General features: G+C 44.4%; 1 protein-coding gene across 2 annotated transcripts in view; it reads right to left on the bottom strand.

Annotated features, from left to right (window-relative positions):
- pi4kaa (phosphatidylinositol 4-kinase, catalytic, alpha a) overlaps positions 1 to 22,304 on the bottom strand; it is a 209,736-nt gene that overhangs the window by 15,137 nt on the left and 172,295 nt on the right. For both annotated transcript variants that reach the window (XM_067258321.1, XM_067258319.1), the window contains exons 40-43: positions 15,113 to 15,200; positions 14,806 to 14,973; positions 13,322 to 13,375; positions 10,519 to 10,639 (exon numbers count right to left, since the gene is read on the bottom strand). In XM_067258321.1, the coding sequence (XP_067114422.1) occupies positions 10,519 to 10,639; positions 13,322 to 13,375; positions 14,806 to 14,973; positions 15,113 to 15,200 (431 nt within the window). The remainder of the gene's footprint in view (positions 1 to 10,518; positions 10,640 to 13,321; positions 13,376 to 14,805; positions 14,974 to 15,112; positions 15,201 to 22,304) is intronic.

The raw sequence follows: 22,304 nt of genomic DNA, 5'->3' as shown, positions 1-22,304 counted from the left end.
GTGCTGTGAGGATGAAATTATGAGTAACGGAGAGCCAAGTGATGCGTCTCATGAATGACATTATGTGTGGGCAGTTAGAGCGGCCCTTATTTATGATGCTCACCACAGCCTGATTGTCGCACAACACAGCTATGCGCTTACGACGCCACAACTGGCCCCACAGGTAACAAGCGACCACTACGGGTAGATTTCGTACAGGGCGGAAGAGGCACCGGGCGCAGCGAAGTCATGGGGCCACGGGCTGGCGAACCACTGCTCCTGATAGAACCCCCCAAAACCAACGGACGGCGCGGCGTCGGTGAAAAACCGCAGAGAGTCCGAAGACCGAACAACTTCGTCGTAAAAGAACGACACGCCGTTCCAACCCTCGAGCAATTGCAACCAGAACGATAAGTCGGACCGGCAACCTTCGTCCAAGCACACTGGATCGAGCAAACCAGACACGGAAGACGCCAGAACGAGTGTGCTCTCACACACAAGACAGTGTTTGGGGCATCTCGTTTTCACGCCCGGCCAAAAACAGCGCCAAAAGCGTGGGTCTGGTGCAGACTAAGGCTTGTCGGTTGGACCAATTTGTAAGCCCAAAAGCTGTCCAACCGGATCCCAGCTATGCGCCATTCCTGTCTAACGGGTGTGTCTCCTTGTGCGGAAAGGCTGGTCAGCCCGTAAGAATCCTACGAGACACGGGGGCTGCGCAGTCCGTAATAGTCACCGGTGTTTTACCTTGGTCCGACGAATCATATTGTGGCTCGCATGTCTTATTACAGGGTATCGAGACTAAAACCATCCCTGTACCGTTACACTGGGTCCACTTAGCGTCAGACCTGGTTTCAGGCCGGTTCCGTGTTGGTGTGGTGTCCAAACTGCCAGTGAAGGGAGTCACATTGCTGCTGGGGAATGACATCGCCGGCGGTAGCGTTACCCCTGTGTTGGAGGTGTCAGAGATCCCAGAGAGTACACCTGCAGACGAAAAGCTAGTGCAGGATTTCCCCCATGTATTTCCGTCTTGTGTGTTAACGAGGGCACAATCCCGCAAGCTGGGAGACGTGGTGGACTTGTCCGGTTCTATGTTTAAGAGTGACGAGCAAGATCACCCCACCCCGAGTTGTCAGTCCGCGGAGCCCAAGGCTCCTCCCGTAGAAGGTAAAGCGCCCCAGTTACATGAAATCCTACTATCAGTTACACCTGAAAAGGTGGTCGAATGTCAACGGCAAGACGTTGGTCTCAAGAAATGTTTTGCTTCAGTGGTGTCTGCTGAAAGCGCCGAGACTAGGGACACTGCCTATACACTGGAGGCAGGCGTGCTGACGCGTAAGTGGTCGTGTAATACTGGTGACTGGAGTGATGTAGTGTTGCAGGTGGTGGTCCCTAAGCCGTTCCGACACCAGGTGCTGTCGCTCGCCCATGACCAGGCGTGGTCTGGGCATTTAGGGATTACAAAGACCTATAACAGAGTCCTTCGTCATTTCTTCTGGCCAGGTTTGAAGTCTGACGCTGTCCAATTCTGTAGAACTTGTCATGTGTGTCAGCTCACTGGGAAGGCCAACCAAGTCATTCCTCGGGCACCACTCTACCCGATCCCCGTGATGGGGGAGCCATTCGAACGGGTGATCGCGGACTGTGTGGGTCCGTTGCCGAAAGCTAAGTCCGGCAACCAGTTTTTGCTTACACTTATGTGCAGTGCTACTCGATACCCAGAGGCTATCCCTCTTCGTACCATTACGGCTAAGTCAGTTGTGAAGTCTCTAATTAAGTTTTTCTCCACGTTTGGACTGCCAAAGGTTATCCAAACCGATCAGGGAACCAACTTTATGTCTAAGCTATTTGCCAGTGTGTTAAAGAGGTTGTCTATTGCCCAATAGGTCTCCAGTCCATACCCCCCGGAGAGTCAAGGAGCCCTCGAGCGCTGGCATCAGACGCTCAAAGCAATGCTGCGCAAATACTGTATGGATACCAGTAACGACTGGGATGAGGGAGTGCCGTTCGTCCTGTTTGCCATCAGGGACTGTTCAAGAGTCGCTAGGTTTCAGCCCTGCTGACCTGGTGTTTGGACACACACCACGGGGTCCGCTAAAGGTTCTGAAGGAGCAGATCCTGTCACCTGTACCCATACTTGGTAGCGTCCCTAAGAATGTGTTGGAGTACGTGAGTCAGATGCGGGAGAGACTGCATGCTGCATGCGTGCTGGCCCAAGAGTCGCTCTCCTCAGCTCAAAAGCGCATGAAAGGCCGCTACGACAAGAAGGCTGTAAGTCGGTCTTTTAACCCAGGTGAACAGGTTTTAGTGTTGCTGCCTGTCCCTGGTTCGTCGCTGTCAGCCCGCTTTTCAGGGCCATATTTTGTGGAAAGAAAAATAAGTGACACCAACTACGTGGTGAAAACCCCAGAGCGTAGACGCTCGTCCCGTATGTGTCATGTTAACATGCTCAAAGCATACCATGTGCGTGACTCTCCCAACAGCTCTCCGGGTGCGCCAGTCCAAGCCGTCATCTCAAGTGTGGCTGCGGTGGTGCTGGAGCAGCCTGGTTTTGAGGACGAGGAGGGCGGGTTGGAGTTGCGCCATACATTACAGCAGTGTGAGCGGTTATGTAATTCAGAGATGTTGACAAGGCTACCCTCTCAAATGGAGCACTTAGTTAGTGACCAGAAAAGGACCTTATATTGTTGATAAACCGTTTTCTCAGTGTGTTTCAGGACGTTCCTAGTCGCACGTTAGTTTTGGAGCATGACGTGGATGTGGGGAAAGCTGTCCCTATACGCCAACACCCGTACCGGGCAAACTGTAAGAAAAGGGTGATAATGAAAAGTGAGGTGGCCTATTTGCTGCAGAATGGCATGGCTAAACCCAGTAACAGCTCCTGGAGTTCCCCATGCATTCTCGTCCCCAAGCCCGACGGTACATCCCGTCTGTGCACGGACTACCGCCGTGTGAATGCCGTTATGGTTCCTAATTCTTTTCCTCTACCTCGAATAGACGATTGTGTGGATAGGATCGGTTCTGCGGCTTATGTTAGTAAATTAGACCTGCTAAAAGGTTATTGGCAAGTGCCTTTAACCCCCCGAGCCTCTGACATCTCAGCGTTCGTTACGCCCGACGACTTTGTGCAGTACACCGTGATGCCTTTCGGCATGTGCAACGCTCCTGCTACTTTCCAGCGGCTGGTAAATATTGTGTTCGCAGGGATGCCGAATTGTACCGCTTACCTTGATGACGTGGTAATACATTCCTCGAGTTGGGCCGAGCATGTCAGTACTTTGGAGTTGGTGTTTCAACGGTTGGAGAGGGCTTCTTTGACCCTCAACTTGGCAAAATGTGAGTTTGGGAAGGCTACCGTGACATACTTGGGGAAACAGGTGGGACGAGGTCAGGTGCGCCCCTCAACGGGTAAAGTAGAAGCGATCGTTGCTTTTCCTGCTCCCACCAGTCGTCGTCAGTTGCGCAGGTTCCTTGGGATGGTGGGGTACTATCGTACGTTCTGTAAAAACTTCTCAACAGTGGTAGCCCCCCTTACATCCCTGCTTATCCCTAAAGTCCCATTTGCGTGGTCACAGGCTTGCCAATGTGCTTTCGAGTCTGCCAAACAGGCACTCTGCAGTGCCCCTGTGCTTGCTGCCCCCAACTTTGATATACCTTTTAAGTTAGAGATAGATGCCAGTATGGTTGGGGTAGGTGCAGTCCTTTTACAGGAGGATGCGCAGGGAGTAGACCGACCTGTTAGTTTCTTTTCCCGAAAATTCAATGCGTGTCAGTCGAGGTACTCCACCATTGAGCAAGAAACGCTAGCTCTACTACTGGCCTTACAGTTTTTTGAAGTTTATGTGGGCTCTAGTGCCCTACCTGTTGTGGTCTTCACTGACCACAATCCGTTGGTCTTTCTGAAACAAATGTACAATCAGAACCGTCGCCTGATGCGTTGGGCTCTGATTGTGCAGGGCTACAATCTGACAATCCAGCATGTGAAGGGTGCGGCGAACGTAGTCGCCGATGCGCTGTCGCGTGCTGCTTCGTAACTGGGTTAACGTTCTGGTGTGGTATCGCAGACCAGGGGTTTGCGTTTTTGGGGAGGGCGTGTTACGTTCCCCAGTCTTATGTTGTTGGCGTTGTCTGTGTTTCCCTTGTAGGATCCAGAGGAGCCAGAGTAGGAGCTCTGGCTCCTCCCCCCCTCATTGATTGCAGCTGGATTCAATCTCCACCCCTGCATATAAGCTCCGTGTCCCTGCCAAGTGACAGAGAGGGGAGAGCTGACTGTGGTCTGTGATTGTGTTGTTCTGTGTTAGAGTCTGTTGTTGTGTTGCTCTCGGTGAGAACTGTGTTACTGTGCTACACGTTTTGTTTTTCTGCCAACCATATTTTCAGTTATCAGTCTGTGTAACAGACATAACCTGTATTCTTTTCTGTTCCCAGGGGGAAGGGGAAGGCACCTTGGGAGTGCTTAGGCAAGAGGCCCATGGGCATACATTACCCGTAGCTGAAACCTTGTCTATGCACACTAGGTAAGATCTGGGCGGACCACCCCCTGTATTTTTGTTTAGTGCGCCGACTGGCGCGTGAGATAGGGGTGTGATTTCTTTTACTTCCTTTGCTTTGGTTCCATCCAGCCCTTTCCCCCCATAGTACCGTGTTTTGGCAAATAAATAGCCCCGTGAACGGTACCACAGTCTTTGTGTCCTTTCCTCACACCTACGACCCCACACCCGTTCTCTGACTCCACTAGGGGGGGCTTACTAGCAGCGGGGCGTTGCGTTCCCTCCTCCAAGAGGCTTACGTAACAACGAGCAACCAGGAGATGAACGAGCGGCCCTGGGGAATCACGCGCATGGCGAAATTGAAGTGCCCGAGGAGAGACAGCAGCTGCCGCTTGGACATGACTGAAGACGCCACGAGCGACCGGGCCATGCTGCAAGCTCGCTCGAGCTTCTAAACCGGCAGGGAAGCCTTCATCTCTACCGTGTCCAGCGTGATGCCCAGAAACTCCAGGCGAGTGGCCGGGAGTTTTCTCATCAGAAAGGGGAACGCCCAGTCCGCGGAACAGATTTTTTAACAGCAGCAGGGAAGCGCCGGACGCATCGGACGGAGGATCTACCATGAGAAAATCGTCTAAGAGGTGGAGCAACGCGGGGACCCGGACCCGGTTTAACAGGATCCAACAAAGGGCCTCGGAAACCCGGTTGAAAATGGAGGGGCTGCTCCTGCTCCCGAACGGGAGACGCACGGCGAAATAGAACCGGTTATCCCATTTCATCCCGAGCAAGTGCCACTGGGACGGGTGAACGGGGACGATTTTGAACGCGTCAGTGATGTCTGCTTTGGAAAGCCAGGCACCGGACCCCGCCAGCTTTATGAGCTTAATGGCGTGGTCCACGGTGGCATAGTGAAGCGAAAAAGGCTCGAGGGGAATAAGCCTGTTAATGCCGGGAATCGGACCGGAGCGCGGAGCAGACAGGTCCAGGATAAGACGTTTCTTACCGGAATACTTCCGCGTAGCGACGCCGAGGGGACTACTGCGAAACAGTGGAAAAGGGGACGAGTCGAACGGGCCTATCACGTAGCGTTTACCGCACTCTCTGGCCAGCAGCTGGGAAACGACAGCTGGCTCCCGCACCGCTGACTGGAGATTGCTCAAAACAAGTGAAGACGACAATGGACATGAAACCCCCACCCTGAATCCTTGAGTCAGCCCCGTGAGTAGATGATCAACGAACACGGAATCGGGATGGGACGAGAGTTCGAAAGCCAGTGCAGACACATTTATTGGAGTGGAAGGGTGCTCGGCCGTTAGTTCGGACCACCACGACGCCCTCGCTGAGGGCGGCCCCAACGTGGACACACCGACCACGGATGGGCTTCCTGACAGCCGCTTGCGGCCACGAACGTCCACGTTAGCCTTTCCGATGGCAGCACCAAGCCCGCGAGCGCGATGCTGGGCCCCGGGATCCCCCGGGAGAAACGGAAGACACGGCCTGGGAGCCCCCGACCAGCATTACCAACAGCTCGGTATCCAGCACGGACCAGTCCAGCAACACGTTCGAGCGGGAAACGTAGAGAGCAGCCTTGCTCGAAAACTCTTTGTGGTACTGGTAGAACAGGTTTCTCCCGTAGCGCAGATTCTGGTCCCCAATCAGAGCCATGTAGTCGTCTAGTTCCTGCCGTCTAAGGGGAAACACGGAGCACACCACATCGCGGAAGATCCCGAAAGCTACCAGAAACTCCCCGATAGACAGGTCCCTTGCCAACCTGGGGTCAGCAGAACGGAGCACCGTGCTGTACTGATCGCTGGTGGAGACGCTTGCGTCACACTCGGGCGAGGGGAGGATCAGACGAATCAAATTGATATTCCTGCCTTGCAGGATGTGGGATCTTAAGCGGGGGGTAATGTCAGCCCCCGAAGGGATGTAAGGCCTACCTGCTGACAGAACAGCTACTGCGGAAGCCAGGGTGTGCAGTGGCTCCTCCATGGGCACGAGGGGCGCCGAGGCTGGGAGCGGCGCAGCCACGGGAGCGGAAGCCCCGGCGTTCTCCAGAGACCGCAGGCGGGCATCGATGGATTGAAGGGAAGACGCCAGGACCAGAAGGGTAGAAGAGAGGGCTTCCCCGGGCCGATCGGAAACGGGAACAGGCAGAGGAGCGACGGCAGGGCCGGAAGACGGCCCAGCGTCTGAATCAAGCACCTCCGGACGGCGCGACTTCCTTGTACGCTTCCGACCTTGAGCAGCGGAGGAGACAGGGGGAGCCTCGGGCGACGGGACTCGGCAAGGAGACACGCAGTCCACCCCGACGGCCAGGGCGCGGAGCTGGGAAAGCCCCAACCCGGGCGCTGGAAGGACACCCACGGCGCGCAGACCCGCCTCTAACGCAGACCCGTCGGAGCCCCGACGAGCCGCGAGCCGGGAACTGCGTCGAGCAGCGGGGGAGGCGGAACCCGGAACCGGGACGACCTCCTCGAACAACTCCAGCTCGAAATCCGACATAGCCTCCAAAAAACAAGACAAGGGAAGGTCCAGCCACACGACACATCAATAGCAATCGCGCACTTGATAGCATGGACAAACTACACAGGGAGAGAATCATATTTAAAGGCACGGATCATGTGACACCATTAACTGATAGCGGGAGCGCTAATCGACCTGAACCCTAGTGACCGCCCGACCAGGGAACGGGGGGAAGGTAGGGCGTTCTTAGCGGGGGGAGTGAGAAGTGTACACTACGATTAAGCCCGAGTGCAGAGATCGGTCTTGCCTGACTGAACTTGCGCAAGCTTCATTTGTTTGTGAGAGAGTGTACAGTGGGTTTACATGTGTGACTAGTGTGTGTACTGTGTGTGTGTATTTGTGTTTGTGAGAGAGTGTAAAGTGGGTTTACATGTGTGACTAGTGTGTGTACTGTGTGTGTGTATTTGTTTGTATGAGAGAGTATAAAGGGGTTCTTAGTTCCTACCTGACTGACTGCATGTGTACTAAGCATCCCATGTTGGCCAAATACTGTAGCTAGTTGTCATTCACATAGCAATCACACTGAACTGAATTTGGCATCAACAACATGACTTGAATACCTTATTCTAGACCAATACATACATTTAAACAAATGGTATTGGCATTAATATGCCTCCCGAGACTACTGCTTAGACTACTAGAACTGTTTTGATTAAAAATAGAATAAAATAGAATTTTCATTGACTTAATGTCATCAGTTTTCATCGACTAAAACCAGACTAAAATGCTCAGACTTTTAGTAGACTGAAACTTGACTAGTTTTCCATTTGACAGCTGCAATACACAAAAGTAAGAGCATGGTCGTCCTAACACCTTACTAGCCGCTTTCAATTGCGTTTTAAAGGAAGTTAAGAATCCCCCATTGTGGAGGATAGACTAAAGAGATTGTGAAATGTAGACCTTTCAATATCTCTTATGTGAACTACAAACTCTTCACATCTATCTTAGCCATTACAATATATACCATCTATCGTTTATTCAGATAGATCAGACTGCTTTACACGGAGGAGGTAAACTCAAGACAATAGTAGAAATTCATTACATATTATGAGACACACAGTTAAACATTATGTTGAAGCTAAAGTTGTAGAATTATATGCAGATTTATTTTGCTTTGTCAGATGGATGTATCTATAAAGTAAATCTATAACTTGTATTCTTAGATTGTTCTTAGAAATAGTTAAACTTTTGTACTTTTTCCTAATTTAAGATCTGTATATGTTTAGTGTTTGGCACCTCCCTGCCACAGTAAATTTCGTGTTTGTATAACATACATGGCGAATAAACCGAATTCTGATTCTGAGATACTCTCTTAAATCATACAAAAACTGTATGACAGACCTGCAGCAAGGATCAAAGTAAACAGATACTTTTCAAGCCAATTTGTTCTAGCATCTGGAACGAGACAGCGTTGCCCTATCCATCCACTTTTGCCTTATTTATAGAGCATGCTCAGTCAATAGATTGGATATAATAACATTAAAGGGATACAAATATTCAGGGAGGACAATGTGCCAGTTTATATGGGGCTGCTCCTAGACTTGATGTCAGCTTTTGGAATCTAAGGGTATTTTTAAATGTAGAGAAAAGCCAGGTTCTTCAAACCCAGGTTTGACTATACTCTACCAAAATCCATTACAGCTTGGTAGGAAGCAGGAAGCAGTCTCAATGAACTACCTCGTGTCCTCATTCCAAAATTAAATACTGTGACCCTCTTCTTGCAAATATTACAGCAGATATGATGAGGTGGAATCTTATCCTCTTACCTGGCATGAGCTCTATGGTTGAAACAATTAAGATGAATGTACTATTACAGCTGCTAAACTCTTTTCAATCCTACCTGTAGATATACCTACACATCAATTTCTAAAATGGGACATATTGATTTCTAGATTCACCAGAAAAGTGAAAATAACAAGAATAATATATATATTTTATATCCTTACAACTATTTAAAGCCCCCGCTGTAGGCAATCTCACATTGTAGGATCTCAGTTGTCATTCAGAGTTTTACGTCATCAATCTGTGGCACGTTCGGTTACGGTGAGCCGCATTCACCCGCAAATTTACAATGGTAGCTAGCAGCAAACAAAAACAATCTGTAGCGTTAATTTTATGAATGGTTTGTCTTGGTAATAAAAACTGAAAACAATTAAGAAGGACATCTTGTCGCAGTAATTGCGACATCAGTTTCTGCATTCCTTTTGGTTTTTGATTTGACAATTGTCGTAGGACAAAGAAATCTTCTGACACTTAATCGGAGGCCAAATGTGATCGCCATTAATCGGGGGTGAGGAAAACATGTAATCTCTGACATTACATAATGATTAAAGTTAAAATGTATAATTTATAGGGCTCAGCAAAATTACTATGGTGGTATACTTATGACATTTATTTTATCCTGAATCTTGGTTAGTGGAAAATGCAGAAATGCTGTAATTTCATTACATTACATTGTATTCATTTATCAGAAGCTTTTATCAAAAGCAATTTACAAATATTTTACATAGAAAGTACTGCAGAATATCACATAGAAAGTACTTCAGAATATCATAGGAAGTACTGCAGAATATCATATTGGTTAGAGTCCAGGAACAATCTGTATCTCAGCTGTCAGGCATGGACAAAAAGTAAAATAAAACATCTAAATTGCTTAAATACAGAGCAACAATAATATCTCTATATAACATAAATACACCTAATATACAAAGAAAGTATGTACGGAAGAATGAAGAATTGAATGTGACCACTTACAAACATCCTTTTAATTCCCGACTGCTACCTCAATAACTGCTATGTCCGTAAGAACACTATTATCTATTACTATCACTACTATTACTACTATCATAGTATGTTATGAATACATTGGGATCTTTTTGCAGTAGCCTACATTGTCCTGTCTTCTGTAGTAATGTACTTGCACTTTATATAGGAATGTATGGACTTTATATAGCAATGTATGCACTTTATAATGGAATGTAGGAATGTGTAGATCTTATTTATTCTGTGTTTGTCCTACATTGCTTTAGGCGGTGCAATGGTCCTGGAGGAATGGTCCTGGAGGAACGTCTTCTCGTTGCTGTGTATTGTACTAACTTTATATGGTTGAACGACAATAAAACCTACTACTACTAACTAGAGAGGGTACAATTTCTGGGAAAATTGTGAGGTGTGCTTGCGTCCGTTGCAGATGGAAACAGATTATGAGGTTGAAGGATTAAATCAGCGACACAATCAGCGATCTTCTCAGGCGAAGAGATCTAACCGAATGTAACCGTTGTTCTTGTGACAATAAAGACAATCTGCATTTGAATTCAGACTCAGCCTCCCCTCTCGACATTCTTGAGAACGCAACCTGATCATCTAAAAGCTGACCACTACCAGAGAACAATGGTTGTGCTCACCGAAGGCGAGCACACCCAATTATTAAATATCCAGTATTTTTCGTACAAAAAATATTATTAAAAAAGATTAACTAAACTATTTCAGTGTGAGATGGAGAAGTAAGATAGAGAAAAGAGATGCTCACGGTCTTTGTGGTGGCCCTCCTCGTCCAGGTAGATGTTGGTCTTCATGTTCCAGATGAATTGATGGGCCAGAAGCTGAGACTTCTGGGCCGCCCACAGGATGTACTCTCTGACGTAACCCATCTGCTCAACATTACAAAACACAGATTAATACTCAAATGTATACAAAATTGGAATTTTCAGCACATTATACCTCATGTCACAAAGCCCACTTTCAAGAGTTTGTTTTTCTATATATTAGTGTCTGAAATTCTGGTCAGATACTTAGTAAGCTAGTTAGTAGGAAGTACAAACATTCTTATTCGTGTTTTAGAGTTTCTCTTGCCTGGAACAGATTTCATGTTCCAACCGAGGGGGGCTGGCGCTGTCTTAGTGTCTAGGGCTGCATCAGATACCCTCTTTGGTCTGCTAAATTTCCGGTGGGGACCTCATTCTTAATATTACTGTAACTGCTTCCCCTTGCATTCTTTAATTCCTGCTCTCTTCTCTCTGTCCCCCCTCCACACACCCCCTGTGGTGTGGGGGGTTTGAGCTGTCAGCATCTGCCTGGTTATCAGTCTGACATCGTGGACCTGGTCGCCAGTGGACATCGATCTGTGACAGTTTGCCAAAGCTGGATCTAGTCGCCAAGAGGACATCGGTCTCCCTGACGGACAACAGCGAGTTCCTGGTCCCTTCCCTTCCTGTCCATCCTCCTGCCTGTGTGGCTGCACCGATCACGCACCCCCAGCCCTAAGGCTACCACTGCTTAAACTGACATTTACCAACTCTGAACCAAGTTGAACACTGGACTGACACTTTCCTGATGTATGACTAAGTTTAGCCTCTTTCGCCAACCGTCTCTACAGGAGGGGATCCCTCACTGAATTGCTCCTCCCAAGGTTTTTTTAATTTTCAAGTGAGTTTCGAGTTTTTCTGGGAGTTTTTCCTTGTCTTCCTTGAGGGTTGAGGTTGGCTGAGGGGCAGTTCTATGGGCGTATGTGAAGCCCTCTGTGACATTGCTTGTAAAAAAGGCTATACAAATACATTTGATTTGATACAAAGGGAGTCAGGTGGCTGAGCGGTGAGGGAATCGGGCTAGTAATCTGAAGGTTGCCAGTTCGATTCCCGGTCAAGCCAACTGACGTTGTGTCCTTGGGCAAGGCACTTCACCCTACTTGCCTCGGGGGAATGTCCCTGTACTTACTGTAAGTCGCTCTGGATAAGAGCGTCTGCTAAATGACTAAATGTAAATGTAAATGTAAATACAAACCATTGACATTATGGGACAAACTAATTTTGCCAATTTTCCAAAATACGGGTTTAATAAGTATTCCTGGGGAAATTATGGAATGATGTCCCAGATTAACTACAATAAAATATACCCTGAAGTCAAGAACCTTTCGGAATTTGAAAACGCTATACTGTTGCATTCAACAACTGGGAAAGTTTTGTTTAGTTTTATTAGCTAGCGGCTGTGTATGTGTATCATACAAAAATGCCTGGAATCTATGTGTGTGGCTATATTTATGGCTGTATTATCTTGCAAACCAGGTACACTGTAAAATATAACTTTGGCTTTTAGTTCCTTTAAACAATTTTTATCTGGTCAGCGAATTTGGCTTAAAAGATAGCTAGGATTTTTGATAACTAGGAATTTCAAGTTTGAATCCATGTCTGTCAAATTAAAATAGTTCACTCAATTCAGAATGTTGAATTTGCTCAACTCAGTTTCATGTAGTTTGATTTGTAATTTGTTTAACTACTTGCTCTTATGTTTATTCCCATTGGCACTTATTTGCTTATCACAGTGTATGCTCATGTTTTGGCTACCCGCAATGTTTGGGGCTATCTCGTTGTTTATGATCATTGACCAATGCACTTTTTGTAAACTCTCTCTTGGAAGTCGCTTTGGATAAAAGTGTCTGCTAAATGAATAAATGTAAATAAAAAAATAAAAAAAGTTTAAAGCTTTTGCACATGCACAGAACACTGTTCCTTACAAAATTTCGGTGTCAATGGCGACTGTCTTGCATTCTTTCACTTTGTGGAGTGAAGAAACTGAGGCTTTTGTCAAAGAATCCTCCATTTGCAGCAATTAGAGCTTTGCAGACCTTTTGCATTTTAGGTGTCAATATGTTAAGGTAATCTGAAGAAATTTCACCCCAACCTTCCTGAAGCACTTCCCACAATTTGGATTGGCTTGATGGGCACTTATTTCCCAACATACGGTCAAGCAGCTCCCACAACAGCTCAATAGGGTTGATATATCCAGTGACTATGCTGCTCCATTATAGATAGAATACCAGGTGACCGATTTTTCCCTACATTGTTCTTGCATAGTGCTTTGGGTCCAATATTTCTCTGTCTAGTGTCTATGTTATTTTTCCCATCTTAATCTTTTATTTTTGTTGGCCAAAAAAAAGGAGATATGGCTTTTTCTTTGCAAATCTACCAGGAGGGCCAGCATCCCCGAATCGCCTCTTTACTGTAGATTTGTGCACAGTGCCCATGATGCAGTCGGTAATTAAGACAGACACACAAACACAAATTACATTTACATTTAGTCATTTAGCAGACACTCTTATCCAGAGCGGCTTACAGTAAGTACTGGGACATTCCCCCCGAGGACACAACGTCATTTGGCACGGCCGGCTGGCAACATTCAGATTACTAGCCCAATTCCCTAACCGCTCAGCCATCTGACTCCCTGAGATTGCTTAATCAAACCGAGTAAAAATGCGGTCGATTCCGGGTCAAGACCTTCAAAAAGTGTGACCAAGACCAGTCTTTAGTACTACACCACTAGTAGCGGGGTTCACTTACCTTGTCATAGCGGAGAGCCTGGACAATCTGAGGGATGTAGAATAGTATAGCGTCCTGGGGAACAATAGCAATAATAAGACATCATGAATGTGAGGCCAAGAACAAGGCTCTGTGAGATCAACTAAGGCAACCTAAACTCTCTGTGAACTTACTGTAGTAGTTTGTAAAAAAACTTTAGTAGTAGCTAACATGACATGGTACTAGTCCGGAAAGTCCCCAAAACTTTGCAGAATCAGCAGAAATATTACACGGCACTACATCATTGAAAGAGGGCCAATTGGAGGCAGAAGTCATAGAAATGTTTGACTGTAACAGGCCAATAGGTTTGTTTGAAAAGTTCAGGGATGGTTATAAAAAGAGTAACAAAGACAAAGGAAATCAGATGGTTCCTTGGTCCCTTATCGTTGTTTAATATGGTGTATTGAGCTAAATTAAACTCCTAATTGTATCAAGACATGCTCCAGTTTCTGAGCTGTTTTTGAACTTTGAAGACGTTGATTTTTGTACTTAAAACATGGTCAGAACTGGAAAAATGTGACAACAGTGTGTGTGTGTGTAGTAGTGCAGATGAACGTATGCATATGTGTGAATGTACATGTGTAAAGGTTGCTGGTATTTTGGTCTGTATGTAGGTCAGGGTCAATTTTCCGTTTTTTACAGACTATTAAAAGTGCAAATTATGTATCATACATCTGGAAGGAAACTCGCTTATATGAATGTTAGTACCTCAGTTTTTGCATTTTTTCACACTTTCTACAAGCAGGTAATGGGTGGGAACAATAGCTGGTTGACTCCACCACCAACCATATGGACATCGGCTTTGCAACTCTGCATACTAGCTAATAACTGTTGGACGGGGTACTGTTTACTGCTACAAACGCATAGCTGTCAATTCTCTGCATGTTTAGCACATAACAGTAACATAAAAACATAAACATGCTTGCCTACATATAGCTAGATGATCACACCGTCCCTAAACAGGACAGACAGATGTTAAATGTACTTAAACAAATACAAAACATTGTTTCATGCAGATGACGGTGTTGTGAATCATGTAAGCTACATTGTTTCATTTCATGCATGTACGCCAGGATAAACAAGTATATTATATTTCCAGTGTTGAGCATCGATATGTTTGTTGTTAATAGCAGTGGCTTTGAATTTGTTTACTATTCCGTAATAATAAATCTTTGTTCATGGGTGATGGCTTGACTGAAACTAAGTAACAACAGCCAACAAAAACAAAGATGCTAATCAGTCTGAACCCTGATCATGCCGCTACTTTGCTGACAAATTATGAGTATTCAGTTATCCTAAAACGTATCCTTGTTGTATTGAGTGACTTCTTCAAAACGCAAACTTTCATAAAATGAAAAAAAAAGGCAAAGTGGAAAAGAAAATGTCCGAAAATGTCTGACATTTAGACCTTTTTATCAGTGCCAGTGTGTATAAATGCACAGAGTCTGTGAGTATGTGTTTCTCACCGGTGGGAAGGAGCGCAGCACTTTGACCCCATACTGAGCTGTGAGGGGGTGTGGGGGGTACATGCTGCTGAAGTAGGACAGTCCAGTGGGGGGGTCTGTAGGGGCCCAACACAGGATGTGGCTCAGCTCTGGAGAGTCAGCATCAATGGTGTGCCATGTCACCAGAAACTGAGGAACACACACACACACGTACGTACACACACACACACACACACAATTACTTGTTACATTCTATAGCATGCTTTAATCCTTTTCAATAATTTCATGAAAATAGTCTTAGACTGTGGGTCCTGCCGTGGTTTCTAACCTTGACCGCCTCAGGCACATCACTGACCGCCCCGGGGTTAAGTCTCACCAGTCTTGTCACCTCTGCCACAATGGCGTCATTCTTAAATCTGGTGACATAGAGAGGAAAGCACACTTAGTGATGACAAGCTAGAGGTGCTGTAAACTCTGCTCATTTTAATATGTTAATAACCTTATCCCCATTGAATAATATCTAGTGGTGGGCCGTTATCGGCGTTAATGCGCGTTAACACGCTGCGACTCTTATCGGCGATAAAAAAAAATATCGCCGTTAATCTATTCTCAAAGTTGGGTTGGGAGCTGGGTCTATACTACGCAAGCTATGATGACTTTCACCTTGATATTTTAGCGCGGATGTATACCTAGCCGAATTGCATTGTAGGGGGCGAGAACGAGTCTTCGAACCTGTGTGTATGCCTTGTGTATGAAATTATCACATCAAACGTGACGTGCTAACATGGATGCAGCTATGAAGCCGCCTGTTTTGCTTCAGGGAAAATGTATTTTTAAGAAGCTTCCCAATGGAAACCTCAACAAGACTAAGGTTGTTTGCACCTTGTGCTATGCGGAATTAGTTTACTGTAGGAGTTCTTCCAGTCTCAAATACCACCTAAACGCAAAGCATCCCTTAGCTAATGCGGAAGATGCCGGGCCAAGCACTGATGTTAGCGCAGGGGAAGAGTCGTCGTCAAACTACGATGTTTGAGTGCAACCGAGGCAAGCCCGTCAGCACAGCTCTATCAGCCAAGCTTACTAATCTAATAAACAGTTAATAAACACAAGTACATCTTATTGAACATCATTTATTTTCATCACCAATTATCATAGTAGAACAGCTTTCTCAAGCAGTTTGTGATGCATTTTGGAAACAGGAGATGAGCTCCTGGTCTACTGCGCCACCTGGCTTGAGAAACCCGTTTTCAAAGACTTACTTTTAGTCATTATTTGGGTAGCACACATATTCTGAATGCCTTCGGCGGAATTCAAATGAGCCATTTTAATCTAGATTAGTGCCAAGATTACAGTGAGATTAATCTAGATTTAAAAAATTAATCTATGCCCACCACTAATAATATCCCTTTCCAATGCTAAACCATCAAACATGTTTAATAAAAATTCATGAGCTATTTGCGTTCACAGTGACAAATATATGATTTGATACAGATGTATGTCACACGTAGTGTTGCTTTCGTCAACGAAAATTATTACTAAATATCGACGTCAACGAACCTTTATCAAGTCACGAAAACAAGACGCAACGTAAATGCTGGTCATGTGACGATGACTATAATTAAATGTATAATGCAATATTGTTGACGAACAAAAACGAGACAAATTGTAGTTTACAAAATAAAAACGAGACAAAATGTTATAACGTTACTTTGTCTCGTTTAGTCACGTTATTATTTGCTAACTCATGAGACTGTGCTTAATGTGTCTCATTTTAACGTTAGCTTTAGACGTTAGCTTTAAACTTTAGCCACTGGAGCTGAAACCGACTGACAGCCTGAGACAAACGTGTGTGACTACCGTGTGTGTTTGTTTGTGAGACTGTAAAGTGGGTTACCATGTGTGACTAGTGTGTGTACTGTGTGTGTGTATTTGTTTGTATGAGAGAGTATAAAGGGGTTCTTAGTTCCTACCTGACTGACTGCATGTGTACTAAGCATCCCTTGTTGGCCAGATACTGTAGCTAGTTTTGTCATTCACATAGCAATCACACTGAACTGAATTTGGCATCAACAACATGACTTTGAATACCTTATTCTATACTAATACATTAAACAAATGATTTTGGCATTAACATGCCTCCCGAGACTACTGATTAGACTACTTCTGTTTTGATAAAAAATACACTAAAATACAATTGTCATTGACTTAAACTACACTAAATGTCATCAGTTTTCGTAGACTGAAACTAGACGAAAATAATCATGGATAAGTCTGACTAAAATAAGACTAAAATGCTCAGACTTTTAGTCGACTGAAACTTGACTAGACTAAAAAGAGTATGAACGTGACTAAAACTAACAAACAAACTAACATTTCAAGGCATAAGGTTGATTTTGTTGGCATACTGTTTTTGCCGGCATAAGTCTGGGCCAAATTAGCCACAAACTGTCAGCCTACCCACACCCGGAAAGATTTTAATGTGTACAGTCAGGTCCATAAATATTTGGACATTGACATAATTTTCATCATTTTGGCTCTGTATACCACCACAATGGATTTGAAATGAAACAATCAAGATGTGCTTTAAGTGCAGACTTTCAGCTTTAATTTTTATATTTACATCCAAATCAGGTGAACGGTGTAGGAATTACAACACATTTTATATGTGGCCCCCCCCTTTTTAAGGGACCAAAAATAATTGGACAAACTAACATAATCATAAATCTAATTGTCACTTTTAATACTTGGTTGCAAATCCTTTGCATTCAATGACAGCCTGAAGTCTGGAACCCATAGACATCACCAGACGCTGGGTTTCGTCCCTGGTGATGCTCTGCCAGGCCTCTACTGCAACTGTCTTCAGGTCCTGCTTGTTCTTGGGGCATTTTCCCTTTTTTGTGTTTGTCTTTAGCAAGTGAAATGCATGCTCAATTGGATTTAGGTCAGGTGATTGACTTGGCCATTGCAGAACATTCCACTTCTTTGCCTTAAAAAACTCTTTGGTTGCTTTCGCAGTATGCTTCGGGTCATTGTCCATCTGCACTGTGAAGCGCCGTCCTATGAGTTCTGAAGCATTTGGCTGAATCTGAGCAGATAATATTGCCCGAAACACTTCAGAATTCATCCTACTGCTCTTGTCAGCAGTCACATCATCGATAAATACAAGGGAACCAGTTACATTGGCAGCCATACATGCCCACGCCATAACACTACTTCCACCATGCTTCACTGATGAGGTGGTATGCTTTGGATCATGAGCAGTTCCTTCCCTTCTCCATACTCTTCTCTTCCAATCATTCTGGTACAAGTTGATCTTGGTCTCATCTGTCCATAGGATGTTGTTCCAGAACTGTACAGGCTCTTTTAGATGTTTTTTGGCAAACTCTAATCTGGTCTTCCTGTTTTTGAGACTCACCAATGGTTTACATCTTGTGGTGAACCCTCTGTATTTACTCTGGTGAAGTCTTCTCTTAATTGTTGACTTTGACACAGATACGCCTACCTCCTGGAGAGTGTTCTTGATCTGGCCAACTGTTGTGAAGGGGCTTTTCTTCACCAGGGAAAGAATTATTCTGTCATCCACCACAGTTGTTTTCCGTGGTTTTCCGGGTCTTTTGGTGTTGCTGAGCTCACCAGTGCGTTCTTTCTTTTTAAGAATGTACCAAACAGTTGATTTGGCCACACCTAATATTTTTGCTATCTCTCTGATAGGTTTGTTTTGATTTTTCAGCCTAACGATGGCTTGCTTCACTGATGGTGACAGCTCTTTGGACTTCATATTGAGAGTTGACAGCAACAGATTCCAAACACAAATACCATACTTGAAATTAACTCTAGACCTTTTATCTGCTCCTTGTCAATGAAATAACGAACTCCCTTTATGAGGGAATAACATACACCTGGCCATGGAACAGCTGAGCAGCCAATTGTCCAATTACTTTTGGTCCCTTAAAAAGGGGGGGGCCACATATCAAATGTGTTGTAATTCCTACACCGTTCACCTGATTTGGATGTAAATACCCTGAAATGAAAGCTGAAAGTCTGCACTTAAAGCACATCTTGATTGTTTCATTTCAAATCCATTGTGGTGGTATACAGAGCCAAAATGATGAAAATTGTGTCAATGTCCAAATATTTATGGACCTGACTGTATGTATGATTGGACTAGCATTTAGCCTAGCATGCATATATTAAATATTCACAATAATAAAAATGTACATCTTACAATCACCTGTGTTACTATGCATTGTGAAGAGTCTCATTTCTAGTCTATTTCATTTTAGTATTATTTTTGTTGTTGGATTTTTTATGTGTTAGCAATTCATAATACTCCCTTTTAGTTGAAAGGGAATCCACCATTCTTTAGACATGTATTTGACCTTTTAACCCTTGTGCTGCCTTCGGGTCACATGACCCAAAGGTTCATAACGAACCATCGTTGTGTTTACCCAATTTCACCCAATACAAAAACAAATCAAAATAATTTTCTTTTAACCATTGCAATGTGGGGGGTCTGAGACAGCCCGACAGTTAAAAGAAAATGTTTCACATTGTTTTTGTATGAGGTAAATTTGTCGCAATACGATGGTGGGTCACAATGACTGATGGGTCAGAATGACCCGAAGATAACACAAGGGTTAATCACCCTTTAGCAGACATGTATCCCACTAATGGATACTTACTTTCAAGTGCCAACAAGGTTATTCCTTCTTCTTTCACCCTCCAAGTAGTCTGCTTTCTCAGTCATCTCTGCCAATTTCCCCTGCATTGTTTTGGTTTCAGCACAAGCAATTGTTCTCTCTCACTCCATTTTCTAACTTTTCTTTGTTAGATCATCAATGTCCTTCTGGGAGAATTGCAGGCTGCTTCTCAGCTCCTGTGTCTCACTGGTCAACTTGTCAATCCGAGTGTTCACATTGTTCACAAGTAATTCCACAACAGTCTTGAAGTTGTTTTCTTGCTGCTGCAGAAGTTGCATGAACAGATCCCTTTGTTCACCCATTAGATCTCGTACCTGTGAAAGCTCCACCCAAAATCTCAAAGTATGGAGATCAGCCACTGCTTTTCACTAGGTTTTTTATAAAATATAGTCTCAGAATGGATATTAAAAAAATTGAATTGGCGCTGCATGAAGTCGAACGCACCTATAGATGCGCGAACACACGTGACGGAGAAGGCAAGTTGGAAGAAATCTTGTCTAAAAAAAATTATATTTACTCCAGAGAGGCTAGAACATTTGGTAATATAGCCAATTTTGGGCTAAATTATTGATGCAGTCAAAAAGTCTACAACTGCGTTGCAACCAGAAGCTTTGGCTCAGTTTGGCTGTCTTAGGCCTACGTTATCTGAAACTAAGGGAAATGTTAGAGGGTATGGGAAGGACTGATGATGTCTTTCTTCATTTAATTTCAAATTATACTGTATTAATAGTCTTTCTAGTTAGTGATATCCAGAGTGCTCTGGATATTATTTCTGTAATGTTTCATATCCTGTCAAAACATAGGCCCAAATGCAGTCTGGATCTGATTGGACTCACCAAAACCTGGCTAAAACCTGACCAATATACCCCTCTAAATGAAGATTCTCCTCCGGATTTTGCGCACTCACACATTCCTCGTGGCTCTAAGAAAGGTGGCGGTATTGCTATGATTTAGGATTCCAGATTCAACCTCAGCTTGATATTTGTGAACACCTTCAAAACATTTTAAATTATTTGCATGAAACCACAATCTACATTACAGAGGAATAGTACTACTACTCTTGCTTCCCCCCCCCACCGCTCATTTTGTATTGCCACTCTGTATCGCCCTCCAGGTACATATTCCCTCTTCTTACAGGGATCAAATACCCCTTTTTGCTCTGTTAAATTGCTGCACTAGTCCACACTTGACAGGTGGGGATCTCATTCTATTATGACTGTAACTGTTAGCTGCTCCTGGCATTCTCTAATCCCTGCTCTCCTCTCTGTGTCTGTCCCCCCCCCCCACACACACATCCCTTGTGGTGTGGGGGGTTTGAGCTGTCAGCAACTGCCTGGTCGTCGGTCGGCCAACGCTGGACCTGGTCGTCAACCGGAAACCAGTCTCCATGACGGACAACAGCGAGTCTCCCGGTCCTGTCCTACATCTATAAAGTTGAACAATGGATTTTGGTGTTTCAAAACCCATTGACACTGTATGACTATGTTTAGCCTGTGTTCTGCTGCTCTCTCTCACCAACCGTCTCTGGAGGAGGGAATCCCTCTCTGAATTGCTCCTCCCAAGGTTTCTTCAATTTTTTCTCCTGTTGGGAGTTTTTCTGGGAGTTTTTCATTGTCTTCCTTGAGGGTTTAGGTCGGTTGAGGGGCAGTTCTATGAGTGTATGTGAAGCCCTCTGTGACATGCCCGCGTGTAAAAAGGGCTATACAAATACATTTGATTTGATTTCCTGATTTTGCTAGTGATTTTGTGACATATACTGATAACATCTTAATTAGGGGTGACTTCAACATTCATGTGGATGACCCGACGGATCCCTTAAGCAAGGCCTTGGCTGCTCTCATTGATTCCGCAGGCTTAACCCATGTGGTTTCCAAACCTTCCCATCATAGTTTACCTCCACAATCAGACCACTGTATGGTTACCTTCAAAATGGAACAATGCCAGAGGCCTGGAGGCTCTCTGAAAATTAGTACTAGCCGTTGCATAACCTCAAACACAGCCCTGGAACTGGATAATATACTACCAGGAACACTCGAAGCACTCAACATCCCAAAAAAATCAATAAATGCTAAAACTACATATCTGAATATGGTTCTTCAACTATTGCCAGACTCTGTTGCCCCAGTCAAACCTAGGAAAATAAAAGATAAGAACATGGCTCCATGGTATTCAGAGGAAACCCTCACTCTCAAAATGTCCACTCGAAAACTGGAACGTAATTGGCGGACCACTAAACTGGAGGTTTCCCGCCTGGCTTGGAAGGATACCCTTTTGGATTACAAGCAAGACCTCATCAGGACCAGATAAGCATAATTCGATTTGATTACAGAGAACCAGCACATTACTAAATTCCTTTACTTTTCCAATAAAGTTTTCAACAAAATTCCAATTAATCGCTAATCTATGAAAATAGCATGAAATCCTCGCTAATCTCAATATATTTTTCAGACTTGTTTAAAAAAATCTCAAATACACACCAGATTATTCTAATAATGTCTGGCCTACTTCCACACCCTTTACTTTTCCAATAAAGTTTTTAATAAAATTCCAATTAATCGCTAATATATGAAAATAGCATGAAATCCTCGCTAATATCAATATCTTTTTCAGACTTGTTTCAAAAAATCTCATATACACAACAGATTATTCTAATAATGTCTGGCCTACTTCCACACCCTTTACTTTTCCAAAAAAGTTTTAATAAAATTCCAATGAATCTTTTATCTATGAAAATAGCATGAAATCCTCGCTAATCTCAATATCTTTTTCAAACTTGTTTAAAAAATAAATAAATAAACTTTTTCAATAAAATTGGGAACG

Source organism: Osmerus mordax, chromosome 20, assembly GCF_038355195.1.
Source record: "Osmerus mordax isolate fOsmMor3 chromosome 20, fOsmMor3.pri, whole genome shotgun sequence".
Lineage (NCBI taxonomy): Eukaryota > Metazoa > Chordata > Actinopteri > Osmeriformes > Osmeridae > Osmerus > Osmerus mordax.
This window is presented reverse-complemented; position numbering and strand designations above follow the sequence as displayed.